The sequence below is a fragment of the Convolutriloba macropyga genome, chromosome 6 (assembly GCF_964194025.1).
Source record: "Convolutriloba macropyga chromosome 6, txConMacr16.3, whole genome shotgun sequence".
Lineage (NCBI taxonomy): Eukaryota > Metazoa > Xenacoelomorpha > Acoela > Convolutidae > Convolutriloba > Convolutriloba macropyga.
In genome coordinates, this window is record NC_134473.1 from 54992136 (window position 1) to 55006859 (window position 14724).

The following is a 14724-nucleotide window of genomic DNA, read 5'->3' on the forward strand; positions in this document are numbered from 1 at the left end:
CACCGATAAGCATTAGAGGTGGTAACTAAGACTTATAGGAACGACGTTCAAATAGCGGGCATCTAAAATTGGGCTTTATGGGTTTATCCCGTTTCTATTTCTGACTTCAATTTTTTATACCGACTCTGTTCATTTTGAATTGCTTTGCTTAGCAACTGATGTTCAAATTCACTTTTAGCAGAATGATAGAAGAGAGAAACTAGCCTAGAGAAGTCAAAAAGATTTCACGCAAAATGTCGAAAAAGCGGCAAAATGGTAAAGCGAAAAAAAGTTTGACGAAGTAAAAAATACAGCAGTACAAGTCCTGACGTACAATTCAAAGAATTTTCATTGACTAAACAAAAAACTAGACCTAGAACGGACTATGAGTGAAATGGGAAAACTCTTTCTAAAAAAAATCAGATCAAAAAATTGCAAAAAACAGTAAAAATCACAGTGAAATTGCCGCATGTGAACAAAAACCACTAGCGAGAAAGCGAAATTTTGTTCAAACACCGTTTTTTTTACTCTACTTCAAAATTAGAGCGAAAAAAATTCACGCAGCAAAACCACTCGCTTTTTCGCTCCATTTCCTGTTTCTGCGTGACCAAAATCACTACTCCAATTTGACTTCAAAAATCATGAAAATGTGTGAAAAGATCTTAAAAAAAAGACAGCGCCCCAATACAATTCAAATTCTTTGAATTTAAAAAAAAATACGAGCGCAATAATAGCCGGCTGAGAAGATGAGGGCGGCTATTAATAATGGTTTTTGGAAAAAGTTTTGCCCAATCACATTGGCTTACGCCCGTTTTCACTAAGCAGCACTCGGTCGATAGCCGAAAGGTGAGAGAGTCAAACTACGAACCTGATGAGCTGTTCGCTCGGCAACTGGAGTAGTATTCCAAAAGAATCGGGAACAGTCTTGTAGACACATCGGATAAAACCTTCCCACAATTTGGGTAGTCGCCACACTTGTCTCACAATTAGCCTCTGCAGCACCGTGTTCAGCACAAATGAACGAAGTCGTGGGTGACGACCCAGGGTCTAAAGGAAGATATACATTTCATTTATCCCACAAACAATCTACTAATAATTCCAAGACTTACTATTTATCACGATAGTGAATTTGCTATATTCGATTTTTGTAATGTTCTTTTTTTAAAATCTGATTAAATGTATTTTAATATCCAAGCCCAAAAGCATATTATCTCTGTGCAATTCAAACTAGAGCAGTAAAATACAAACTATCTGCTCAATAATAAATGAAATATCTTCATTTGATTGAAAAAAAAATTAGTAAACAATTCCTTCCGAAGTAAACAATTCCTTACTAAAATCTTTTTTACTAAAAAATTGAATCCACTGTGCATACAGAACACTTTTTCTTGCCTGTAGAACAGTTCGCATGATAAGTGTTGGCAAACTCTTCATCTCAAGCATCTGAGTCAACGAAACCGCCATCACCGACTCATTGAAAACTGTCTCGTCCGCTACGCATACATTCACAGCCGCAATGGCCGCTTTCAGATCACTTTCAATCTTGTGAAAACCCACAAATATGTCTACAGCAGAGAGGCGGGATGCTGAAGATGAAGAGGTCGTATTCGCCGACGAGTTGTTAGCTTCAGAGTTGGATTGCACAATGTTGAGGAGACGTCTGAAGACTTCCTTGACTGGTAACGAAAAAAATGATAAGACAAAATAAACCTCACCGCTCAAAACGATTTGAAATTCTTGTAAAGCATGAGTCATTTTCCACAAACAATTCTTGCAATGCAAGAGGCCATCTTCCACAAAAAATAAAAACGTTCATTGAACTTGAATATCTGAAGGCCATGTATACTGTCAAGAAAAACTCTCGAAACGCTTAAATGTTGCACTAAGCCGACGTATAAATGTCCTCGAGGAACCTTAAAAATTAACTTAAAATGTTAAAGAGAGAATGTAACTTGGCGGACCTTTTGTAGCCGCAAAATAGACCGCTGAGACCTTTCGTTAAAAATACCTATCTGGAGAGAAGACCAAAAAGGTTCTACTCGCAGTTTATTATTTTATCTTGATTTTTAAATCAAATTTCAAACACCAATGTCCTTCAAGTAGTAGAGCCTTATGAGCATAGCCTACTCGGGCCAATTGCGTCAGGGGTCAACCGATGAGAGGGGGCAGATTTGGGAGGGCTGGAAGAGTGGGGGCGCAAATCGCCAGGAGGTTGCATGAGGGGAGTGAGTGGGGTGACTGAGGGTGTCAAAATTGTCTCGTCAAAAAAGTCTTGGTGAATAGTAAGAGGCAAGGCTGCTCAGCGACTTCATGCCCTCTGCGCTTTACCTGTTTCTCGCGTTTTTGAGGACGAAAAGTTAAGAGTGTGAGACCAAAAATCGTTCAAGCGAAAAACTGTATATAAAGACCACAGGACTAGTATAATTGCTACAAACTTCGTTGGAGTGCAATTAAGAATCTAGATAAGAAGACCCCTATTGAAATTAACCATTGATTTTAAATTTTGAATTCAGATTTAAAAAAGAAGGCAGAAGACATGTTCTTGAAAGAATTACATCGAGTATGATTTATTAAACTATGCATTAACCAAAATTAAATGACCACTCGGCTATCAGGCCCGTATCATCTCCCAGCTTACAATCGCTTTATCTCTGCAACACGCCCTCAAGGGAAACTTTGAATAAAAAACACTCGCTTACAACAATTGCTTCAAACTTGGTTCGAGAGCAAACAAAAATCAAGAGAAAAAAAAGCCTTTTTTTGCTCATGGTAAGTGGCACTTCACGGAACTCTCATTGATTACCAAAAACCTATGGCCCCATATGTGTACAAATGAAAACAAAATCTAAAAATTAGAAAATTTCTTATTCCGAGATCTAGTGTTAAAAAAATTATACCATCGCTTTATCAACATATGAACTCTACGCATCCTTAGATTAGAAAACAAAACAACAACATTGTTGGAATCAAGGACAGACAAAGCAAAAAGGCAAAAATCGATTATTTTTGAATCAGTAGCGTCAAAATAAAATACCACATACCTACATACAAAATCCTTGACCACAACTTACCATAAAACTTTAGAAGTAAAAAAATACCTAATTCTTAACCGTTCAAATGGCGGGAAAAGGGACAATAGAGCTACAAATGAAGCTAAGATACAAAATTTCACTTAATATTTGGAAAACAAACGGTATCTTAGTCACAACAAACGTTAGCTAAAAGGTGGAGCCAATAAATTCCCCGAAATTATGTCAAACTAGAAGGCAAATGAGACTTGTCGAGATTAAGCGATAATACCACAAGAAAAACATGCAAGACTAAGAAATCAACTTTTTGAAACAAAACATTCAAAGACGAATGCTATGAACAAGCATCTAATTATTTTACCTTATTCCTCATTAGCAACAAACAAAATCTGCAATTAAAAATATTAAATGATCAAACAACAAAAAGTACTACAAAAACTGGTCCAGACACAAAAAAACCATTGGCATTTTTTAAAAACAAGGCGTGACAAATAAGTTGAACCTTTTAGATATGAACTAAAAAAAACAATTTTTGCAAAAACTCTTGCTAATTCTTGCTAATTTTTTTTCAAACTAAGAGTATAAAAGTCACAGAAAGCATCAGAAGAGGACTGAAACAGTTATCTCGACTAATTAAATCCCCATCAGCAACCTAATGAGATTAAATGAAAAGATAGCAAAAAGTACAACAAATACTCAGAAAAATACACAAAATACAGAAAACGAATAGTGTGAAGGTCATCAAAAGAAGGTCATCATGGACGCCTCATTAGCAACTCATGAGACCTATCATCAATGACAAGGTGATAAGACAATAGAACCGATAAGAAAGGGGCAAAAATCACTCATTCACTAATATTTTGCCCAAATAGGTGCAATTATAACACATCTATCAAATTAGTAGCACTCAAGTGAAGGAACAGTTAAAACAGACGTCGCAAAATTGACGCAAAAAAATTCATCTCAAAAAATTAAACTCTTTTGAACACCAAGTTGTCACTCCAGCTCAAATGTAGATTTAAAAAATAGGCTTCAATCCCGTTTGTGTTCGCTGCCTTTACTAATACAGCAGCATCAAAGTCACCAATCTAATTTGACTTCTCTTTGACCTCAAAAAGCCGAAAAAAAGTCTTGTCAGATCATTAAAAAGGAGAGGGCACCAATAATTTAGATTGTAAGAAATAGGACTGCTGTAATAGCCGCGAAGATGAGGGAGGCTATGAACAAAAAAAATGACTATCGACAAAACGAAATTTGTTCACTCTAAAAATTTTACGCCGAAAAACTAACAGCATTTTGGCATCACTTGGTATTTCTGCGACACCAAAACATTACAGTCTGCCCGCAAAATCAACCATCAAAGCCGGCAGATTTTCTGAATAGCTGGGATGTAGACTTCCGCGTCGTATAAAACAGATAAAAACAGATACAGATATAAGTTGAAAAAGCTATCGACGCCGCTCAAAAAACTAGGTTAAAACATTTAGCAATAAACTAACTTAGCTGGCAGATTGCCAGCAAATAGCCGCAATAGCTTCGCAGATCTGCAGTCTCAAAAAACCAGTAAAAACGACAGACCGAAAAAATCGTCTTTTCATTGAAGGCTGACACGTAATATTTTGATTAAAAATCTGTATAAGTTTTTGCTGCCTCTATTAGCTGCGCTCTAATAACCTTCATTTAGAGTTACACACGCCAATTTGACCTTATCTCTTTGAATTAAAGTAAATGAAAGTCAATTTCAAATTGAGGAAGTCATTTTTGTGAGGTAAGTCAAGTCTGACCAAAAATTTAATCACGCTAATGAACAAAACTCGCTCCACTAACAGTGAAAAATGACTTCACGCACGCACTTCATGAAAAATTGAACAAAAAGCAGATTTGAAGTGGCTGTGACGTCATATGGTCGCAACAAAAATCATGAAGACGAAAAAAAACATAGCAGGACAAGTCCTGGCGTACAATTCAAAGAATTTTTATTGAGTGAGTTGGAAAAACCATTTATAAAAAAATTAGATAAAAAAAACAGAAAATCAAAGTTAAAATGCAGCATGTGAACAAAAAACCACTAGCGAAAAAGTGAAAATTGGTTTAAACAAAAAAAACTAGGCCTAGAATGAACTACGAAAGAATTGGGAAAACCATTAAGAAAAAAATTTGATCCAAAAAATTGAAAAAACAGTAAAAATCAAAATGAAATTGCCGCATGTGAACAAAAAAAAACACTAGCGAGAAAGCGAATTTTTGTTCAAACACCGTTTTCTCACCACTTTCAATTTAGGGCGAAAAAATTTCACGTCGCAAAACCACTCACTTTTTCACTCCCCTTCCTGTTTCGGCGCGGAAGAATAGACCTGCGTACCGTATAATAGAGATAAAAACAGACAGATCTAAATTGAAAAAAAAAATCGACGCCGCTCAAAAAAGTAGGTAAAAACATTCAGCGATAAATTTTTAAAGCTTGTTAAAATTCATCCCACAGAAGCCTCTTATTAGAGACCTTTACTGCACATGAGTTCATTTGACCTTAAACAAATTCAAATTAAACTTAAGTTTTAAAGTGTAAAAGTCATTTTTTGAGTGAGGTAAGTCGCGTATGATCAAAATCTAATCGCGCAAATGACCTAAGATTTTTTTAGAGTGAGCGACAAATGACGTCACGCACGCAAAGGCCGTCAGTGAGATAAAAAAGTCGTCGGGAAAATTTGAATTTTCAGCAAGGGCCGTAAGTGAGATGAAGTCGTTGAGAAAATTTGAATTTTCAGTGAACAAATGTAAAACGAAAAAAGAGCGTCAGACGACGAAACAAAAAACATAGCAGGAGAGAGCCTGAAAGACAATCCAAAGAATTGAAAGGAAAGCTTAACTACTGCACCTGACCGGCAGATCAAGTGAAAAGTGCCAGCCAAAGAGAACAATATTCTCAAAAGTTGAGACACTAAAATAATCAAAGTAAACAAAAATAAAATAATTGCTAAAACTCTTAAAGCTTTCACCCTACACGCTAAGCTTGATTCCTTTAGATATTTCCATTAACGCAACCCAAGCACAATCCTTCAAAGAGGTTCAACGGCCAATAAAGACAGAGAAAAATCGACACAAATGACAAATATTTTATGACAAATCATAACCGACTAACGTCGGGCGAATTGCTCTAACAACCGGCGAGCGGTTGGCTTCGTCAGTAGCTAGCCACGGTGAGGCTACTTTAGCTTAATTGAAGAGGCGTGAGGGGAGAGCAGCGGGGGGCACGGGGCTGATGGGGGCAATAGTGGGGTGTGGGAGCAACGGTTGGAGGGGGTTGATGGGGGGGGGGGGTCAATTCTAAAACCGCCCTTCATATAAGTCTCCAAAACAGTTGCTGTGAATCTTATACTTGGAGACTAGTAATGAGCTGAAAGGTTCTAACTTATTGCCCGCTGGAGGCTACTTGTTTATCCCGTTATTGAGGAAGAAAAGTCAAATGGGTCAAGCGAAAAATCGCATTGAAATGACCAACAGGACTAAAATAATTGCTACAAACTTCGTTTGAGAGCAATTAAATAACCAAAATTGCTAAATGTACTGACAGATTCTTAATCTCGCAAAATTAAAATGTTCAAATTCATTTTTCTGTCTCTGGATTGGTCAAGTAACACATCTGCAAGACCAGAAAAAGTTTCATTGGCCCGTAAAGATCATTAATTTTCAATGGCAAAAATTTCAAATTTGAAAATAATTTCAAATTTTAATGAAATGTTGCTGAATTTTGTGATATTAATTTTATTGTCTCCATAGGTTATCCAGTGGCCAAATTGCGAGCATAAAAAAGTTTTATTGGCTCAAAAAGATCCATAAACTACGAACATGACAATAGCTTTCAAAATTGGAAAAAAAATCAAATAAATAGCGAAAACTCGTGAAATTCAAAAGTTGCAACTCATTCCATTGAACCTCGCAACAATGCAGTAACATACAGTAATGCAGTATAAAAACCTGGAGGATGTTAACTGACCACTGACGAAAAAAAAACTGAACAAAAGACAATTATTTTAAAAGATCAGAAAAACTAAACTTCTACAAAAAAAAAAGTAAAAAGAAAATTTAAAAAACAACTCTTTGACCACTAAAAACTATGCAGTAACCTATTATCAGTACCTAAACCAGGTTTTCTGGCCCCTCAGGCTGGAAAATAAAAAATGACAAATTCGTAAAAAAAACCTGGAAAAAATTTCATAAAAAATTGCAGAAATTCGTGACATTAAAAAGTTGAAATGTTCCCATGCCACCAGAAAATATGCAGTAATCTATTATCAAACTCTAGAGAAGGAAGTAACTATTGCACCTTAGGATGCAAAAACTCAGAAAAATGACACATTTTAAGAAAACTTTTAGTAATTTGGAAAAATTAGTATTACTTTTTGTGTTTCTGTTTGCAGTACCAAAACATATAGCTCATAAAACGCTCATACAAAATAATTATGTCTTGCAAAAATCATTTTATTAACTTTATCATTTTTGACAAACGTCAATTCAAGACAAACCAAACAAAAAACTTGAAAAATGACAAAAAAAACTTGAAAAATTGCACCATATTGGGCTCACAAAGTCCTAAGATGACCTTTTAACCTTGAATTAAGTCCTTCACAGCAACTGCGCAACTCTAAGCAAGACTACTGAAGCCAGCCAACGGCCTCTAGAGAAACTTAAGGCCTTACCTGTTTATTCCGTTTCTCAAGATCAAAGTCATTGAAAATGTGTGAAAGCCTCGCACAAAAAAGACAGAGCACCAATACGATCCGATTCTCGGATTGGACGTAAAAAACCAAGAGCACCGAAATATAGCTCCGCTCAGCTTACAATTTAGCGGCTATAAACAATAGTGAACAGACCTTGAGAATACGAAGCCAGAAGGATACCGAAAACGACTCGAAACATGATGCTGACCACACTAACTAACGTTACTAACTATACAATAACCATATCAAATTCATCGAAAAAGAACTTGTACGCTAGATACAGTGAAATCTCAAAAAAAACAAATTGTCAATCAAAACAAATCTATAACAATGTATTATGACTCGGTCCATCTGGTCAATCCAATAGTGACACAATTTTACAACAGCTTACTTTGAACAAAAACCTCTGGTTCTAATCGATTACTTCAACAAACACTTCACCAAAGAATACTTCAACAAACAATTTCAAGAACCCTTTACTCAGACCACACAGTAAAAAAAACCTAGTGAAAAAGAAAGACAAACTGACAAAAACAACAAATATTCAATATTCAGCTGATGTAAAACAAAGCGCTCTCAACCTCCCGAAATTTATCACGCTATAAACGCTAAAAGATAAAAAAAACAAATATTCAGAAAAAGATTTAAAGATAAAAAAAAATTTTAAAGAATGTATTTAAAATCTCTAACAATCTTACAATCAAAAATCGATAAAAACGATCCCATTTCAACATAATGTTCTCATTTTAACACTCAGATATCAGTAAAAAGGTACCACGAAAGTAATTTCACAAGACAAAGCAGCATTCATATGTTCACAAGATCTTCTTTGTAAAAAAAACCTAGCAAACAGAAAGAGAGCCTGACAGCCAAACAAATATTAAAAATTCATTTCAGGTAAAAAAAACGCTCTCATTCTCCCGAAAAGTATCACGCCATAAACGTTAAAAGATAATCAGAAATAAATATTCAAAAAACTTTAAAAACACAAAAAACTTTAAAAACTGTATTCGAAATCTCTAATTATCTTTCCATCAAAAATTCATAAAATAGTTCCATATTAAGAAAATGGTCGCAATTTAACAGTAAGAAATCTGGTCTGAACGTCACTTTTCTTTTAAACTAAAGGAAAATATCCAAAGTAGATACTGAACAGATAAAAAAGAAAAAACCTGTTCATGTGCGGCATTTTCAGGACAGAGTTTTTGTTTAAGCTGAATCTGTCCTGCCAAATTGACTCCTTTGCGCTCTGTGAAACGTTTTCCAGCTGATTTATCAGTCTTTTGATTATTTTAGTTCGTTAGTGAACAACTTTTTTTAAGCATATAACACATTTTTATGTCTTTAGCTCTTCGTGATTTTTACGCGCTCTTATCATTTTATGGTGAAAGTTATCAGTTTTTGTCATATAATTATTGACTGGCAAATAAACTTTTGGCCCATTACTTAACATATCATTGCCTTTATTGGTACTTCAGTCCATATTAACTTAAAAAAACAAGAAAATAGACAGCTTCTGATTTAGTTTTCCTGCAATTTCTTCACAATTAATATTTTGGCTATAATCATCCAACATTCAATTCTAGAAACTTGATTTGTACTTCTCAATGCAATTCTTGCCGTATTCCTTTGGTCAGGGTTAAAATTTTGCTACCACTTTTTGGGCAAAAATGACTGGCTTTACAAAATTTCTGCTTTTTTGTTTAATATTCGACATGACGAAAGTCTTTGCTGTCTACAATGCAAATCTGAAGTTATTAAAGGGCTAGTTGATTCATCAGCGTTCGAGTGAGTTTGATTATGTATCTTCTTCTTGAAAATTTTTGATCTATACACGAGATTTCCAAAAGATTTAAACTAGTTTATATTGTTTTGAGTTTGAAGAGAAAACTTGAAAATCTTTTGTTAGTGGAAAAAACAAACATACAAAACCTCGGACCAGTTGTTCTCTAACAATAGGAGGAGCAAGTACAATTATATTCACAGGGGTCTGAATTTTCGATAATTTTTATGGGTGCAAATGAATCCCACCAGAAATTTTCGAACACCCGCGTACTGAAGCATTAGCATCCCGTCTATGAGGTCCTTGTCATAGCTCATCTTATAACCGGTTTTCTTTTGGCAACTGAATCAGAGCAAACTATATCACGCAAAAATAATTTAAGCGAGCAAAGCTGATCCGAGAAGTTATTGTGGCCTAAAGTATTAATAAAGGCAACAAATAATAAATGATATTCTATTTCTTTGAAGGCAACTGATAATAAAGTCAATTTTAAGTTTGAAGTTACTGGGGGCTAAAGCATCAATAGTCAAAGTTGTGGCCTAATGTACGAAGGAACCGCTGGAACAAAAAACTAAACCTTGAAAAAGCAGAGCGTGAACAAGTTCTGTTAAATTCGTTTTTAATTTCCCTTTCATCTGTTCTCCATCCACTTCGTACCTTTTTCTACAATTCTTTAAAAAAACCGCATTTGCACAGATTCTTTTAATTTCATTATTTATTTTTGTTTTCCTCTGTTCAGCATCCATTTCGGATCTGTTTCTATAAATCTAAGAAAATGCCTCATGTGAACAGTTTCTTTTATGTTTGTTTTTCATTTCTATTTCGTCGGGTCAGCATCCACTTCGGAACTTCTATGATTTGAAGCACGAATGATGTTCAGGCTAGATTTCTTAATGCTGTTATGGGATGGGACAATTTTTAAGGTTATTTGATGGTAAAATTATTCACAACATGCATGATTTGGTTATTAAACGTGTCTGTTGTTTCATTTTTGAGAATTAGATTCTGATGTTCTTTTAGATCCACCAATACTCTTTTCCCGTCAAAAAGACAGCGCCCCAATAGAAATCAAATTACATGAATTGTAAAGACAGTGATGAGACCAATAACAGCCTGGCTAGCGCATCGCGACTATTAAAAAGTAAATTCATTCGCATCGCGACTATTAAAAAAGTAAATTCATTCAGGTTTTTCAGAGAGTAGAAAAAGTCGCAACAAAATTCCTACCAAACACAGAAAAACCTAAAGCGGTCACTAACCAAGTCAGAAACCATTACAATATATTCATGCAACCCTATAACTATTCGGAAAAGTAACACAGCCAACAAAATATTTTGCCGAAATTAGGTTTTAAAAGAACAAACGATCACAAAATCTCCATATGCGTAGTAGAAAACAACATAAAAACCTTTATACTCAGATATGAGTACAAAGGTACCACGAAAGTAATTTCACAAGACAAAGCAGCATTCATATGTTCACAAGATCTTCTTTGTAAAAAAACAACCTAGCAAAAAGAAAGACAGTCTGACAACAAAACAAATATTAAAAATTAACCTGAGGTACAACAAAACGCTCCCATTCTCCCGAAAAGTATCACGCCATAAACGTTAAAGGATAATCAGAAATAAATATTCAAAAAAACTTTAAAAACACAAAAACCTTAAAAAACTGAATTCAAAATCTCTAATTATTTTTCCATCCAAAATTCGTAAAATGGTCCCATATTAAAAAAATTGTCGCAATTTAACAGTAAGAAATCTGGTCTGGACGTCACTTTTCTTTTAAACTAAAGGAGAAGATCCAAAGTAGATACTGAACAGAAGAAAAAAAAAGCCTAGTCGTGTGCGGCATTTTCAGGACAGTTCTTGTTTTAGCTGAATCTTTTGTGGCAAATAAACACCTTTGCGCTATGGAAAATATTTTTTCAGCTTATTTAAAAGTTTTGTTCATTATTTCAGTTAGTTAGTGAACAATTGTTCAAGCATATATCACAACTTAACGTCTTTGGCTCTTAGTGATTTCTACGCGTTCTTATCAGTTTCTGGTGAAAGTTATCATATTTTGTCATATAATTTGAATGCCCAATATACTTAATTTTTGACCCATGTCCTAGCAAGTCATCGCCTTTATTGGTACTTCAGGCCACATTAACTTCAAAAAAATAGAAAAGCAAAAACGACAGGTTTTGCAAAATTCCTGCTATTTTAACAAAATGGTCCCGATTTAACAGTAAGAAATCTGATCTGGACGTCAATTTTTTTTTCAAACTAACGGAAAAGCTCCAGTTTTCGTTTGGCAACTGAATCAGAGCAAAATATATCACGCAAAATAAATAAGTTAAGCAAGCAAAGTTGACTAGAGAAGTTATTGTGGCGTAAAGTATCAATTCAGTCAACATTGTGGCCTAAAAACGAAAAAACAGCTGGAATAAAAAAACTCAGCCTTGGAAACACCGAAACTGAATAAGTTCTGAATTTTTTTTCATTTTTGCTTTCATCTGTTCTGCATCCACTTCGTATCTTTTTCTATGATTCTTTAAAAAAACCGCATTGGAACAGATTCTTTTAATTTGTTTTTATTTTTGTTTTCCTCTGTTCAGCATCCATTTCGGATCTCTTTCTATAATTCTATGAAACTGCCGCTTGTGAACAGATTCTTTTATTTTATTTTTCAATTTTATTTTGTCAGCTCAGCGTCCACTTCGGAACTTCTATGATTTGAAGAGGAATGATGTTCGGGCTATATTAGAGCTGGGATGGGACAGTTTTTAAGGAATTTTGATAGTAAAATTATTCACAACATACCTAAGATGTTGTAATGATTTGGTTTTCGAACTTGTATTTTTTTATATTTGAGAATTAAATTGTGATGTTCTTTTATACCCACCAATACACTTTTCCCGTCGAAAAAAAGCACCCCAATTAAAACTAAATTACTTGAATTGTAAAGACAGTGATGAAACCAATAAGAGTCTGGCTATCGCATCGCGGCTCTCAAAAAAACTTCCTTCAGGTTTTTCTGGAGTAAAAAAAGTCGCAACAAAATTCCTACCAAAAAAAAAACCTATAATGGTTACTCACCAAATCACGAACCATTACAATATTCATGCAACCCTATAAACTATTCGAAAAAGCAAAACAGCCAACAAAATATTTAGCAGAGAATTAGTTTTTAAAAAAAAAAAACAACCGATCACAAAATCTCCGTATGCGTAGTAGAAAACTACATAAGAACGTTTATAAAAACATTAGAGTATAAAGGTACCATGAAAGCAATTTCACAAGACAAAACGGCATTCATATGTTCAAAAGTCCTTCTTTGTAAAAAAAACAACCTAGCAAAAAGAAAGGCAGCCTAAAAAAAACAAAATTCAAACATTCACCTGATGTAAAACAAACACTCTCATTCTCCCGAAATTTATCACGCTATGAACACTAATAGATAAAAGAAAAAAATATTCAGAAAAAGATTCAAAAATAAAAACAAAAAAATCTGAAGAATGTAATTAAAATCTCTCACACAATCTTACAACCTTTAAAAACTGTATTCAAAATCTCGAACTCTCTTTCCATCAAAAAGTTACAAAATGGCCCCATCTTAACAAAACGGTCACGATTTAACAGTAAGGAATCTGGTCTGGACTTCACTTTTCTTTTAAAATAACGAAAAAGGTCCAAACTAGATACTGAACAGATGAAAAAAAAGAAAAAGCCTACTCGTGTACGGCATTTTCAGGACAGAGTATTTGATTAAGCTGAATAATCTTTCGTGCCAAATAACATCTTTGCGCTATGCGAGATGTTTTCCAGCTGATTTATAAGTCTTTTGATTATTTTAGCTATTTAGTGAACAATTATCGAATAAAAGGCTGTCAAAAAAACAAATATTAAATATTCACCTGATGTAAAACACATGTTCTCATTTTCCCGAAAAGTATCACGCCATAAACGTTAAAAGATAATAGATAATCAGAAATAAATATTCAAATAAACTTAAAAACACAAAAACCTTTAAAAACTGTATTCAAAATCTCTAATTATCTTTCCATCAAAAATTCATAAAATGTTCACATTTTAACAAAATGGTCACAATTTAAAAGTAGGAAATCTGGTCTGGACGTCACTTTTCTTTTAAACGAACAAAAAAGATCCAAAGTAGATACTAAACAGATGAAAAAAAAAACAAAAAGCCTACTCGTGTGCGGCATTTTCAGGACAGTTTTTAGTTAGGCTGAATCTTTCGTGCCAAATAACATCTTTGCGCTATGCGAAAGGTTTTCCAGCGGATTTATAAGTCTTTTGATTTTTTAAAGATATTTAGTGAACAATTTTCGAAGCAAATATCACAATTTAAAGTCTTTGGCTCTTTGTGATTCTTACGCGTTCTTATTAGTTTATGGTTAAAATTCTCAGTTTTTGTCATGTAAATTGGATGGCAACTATACTTAATTTTTGACCCATTACTTTACATGTCATCGCCTTTATTGGTACTTCAGGCTATACTAATTTGGCTTTTATTGATGTTTACGCATTCTTATTAGTATATGGTTAAAATTCTCAGTTTTGTCATAAATTAAATGGAAATACAATTTTTTGACGTATTACTTAACATGTCATCGCCTTTACTGGTACTTCGGGCTACATTAACTTTAAAAATAAAAAAAAACTATTTTAGTATTCCAGCTTTCGATTGTCCAAACTTCATTTGTACTTTTCAATGCAAATTTTTCCGTTTTCCTTTGGCCAGTACCACAATTTTTCTAAAACTTTTTCAGCTAGAATGACTGGCTTTGCAAAATTTCTGCTATTTTGCTTAATAATCGGCATGAAAAAAGTATTTTCTGTCTACAATGCAATCTAAAGACAATTAAGGGCTAGTTCACTCATCAGCGCTAAAGTGAGTTGGATTATGTATCCTTTTCTTGACAATTTTTGAAATATAGACGATATTTCGAAAAGATTTAAATTATTAATTATTGTTTTGAGTTGGAAGAGGAAACTTGAAAGTTTTTTGCTAGTAGAAAAAACATAAACCAACTAAATCTCGGACAATTTGCTCCCCGACGACAGGAGGTGCAAGGGCAGCTTAATTCAGAGGCATCTGAAGCCTATATAATATTTCTGTGTGCAAAAAAATCCCACCAAGGTGTGTTCGAACCCTAGCGTACCAGACTGAAGCATTAAATTCCGTCTATGAGGGCCTTGTGAGAGCT

At 34.2% G+C, this 14724-nt stretch overlaps 2 protein-coding genes across 3 annotated transcripts in view; one reads left to right on the forward strand and one right to left on the reverse strand.

Moving 5' to 3' along the window:
• LOC142341776 (uncharacterized) overlaps positions 1-14724 on the forward strand; it is a 645707-nt gene that overhangs the window by 251451 nt on the left and 379532 nt on the right. The window lies entirely within an intron of this gene.
• LOC142341774 (symplekin-like) overlaps positions 1-14724 on the reverse strand; it is a 63504-nt gene that overhangs the window by 974 nt on the left and 47806 nt on the right. The window contains exons 14-15 of the mRNA XM_075392993.1: positions 1372-1655; positions 848-1026 (exon numbers count right to left, since the gene is read on the reverse strand). Of these exons, the coding sequence (XP_075249108.1) occupies positions 848-1026; positions 1372-1655 (463 nt within the window). The remainder of the gene's footprint in view (positions 1-847; positions 1027-1371; positions 1656-14724) is intronic.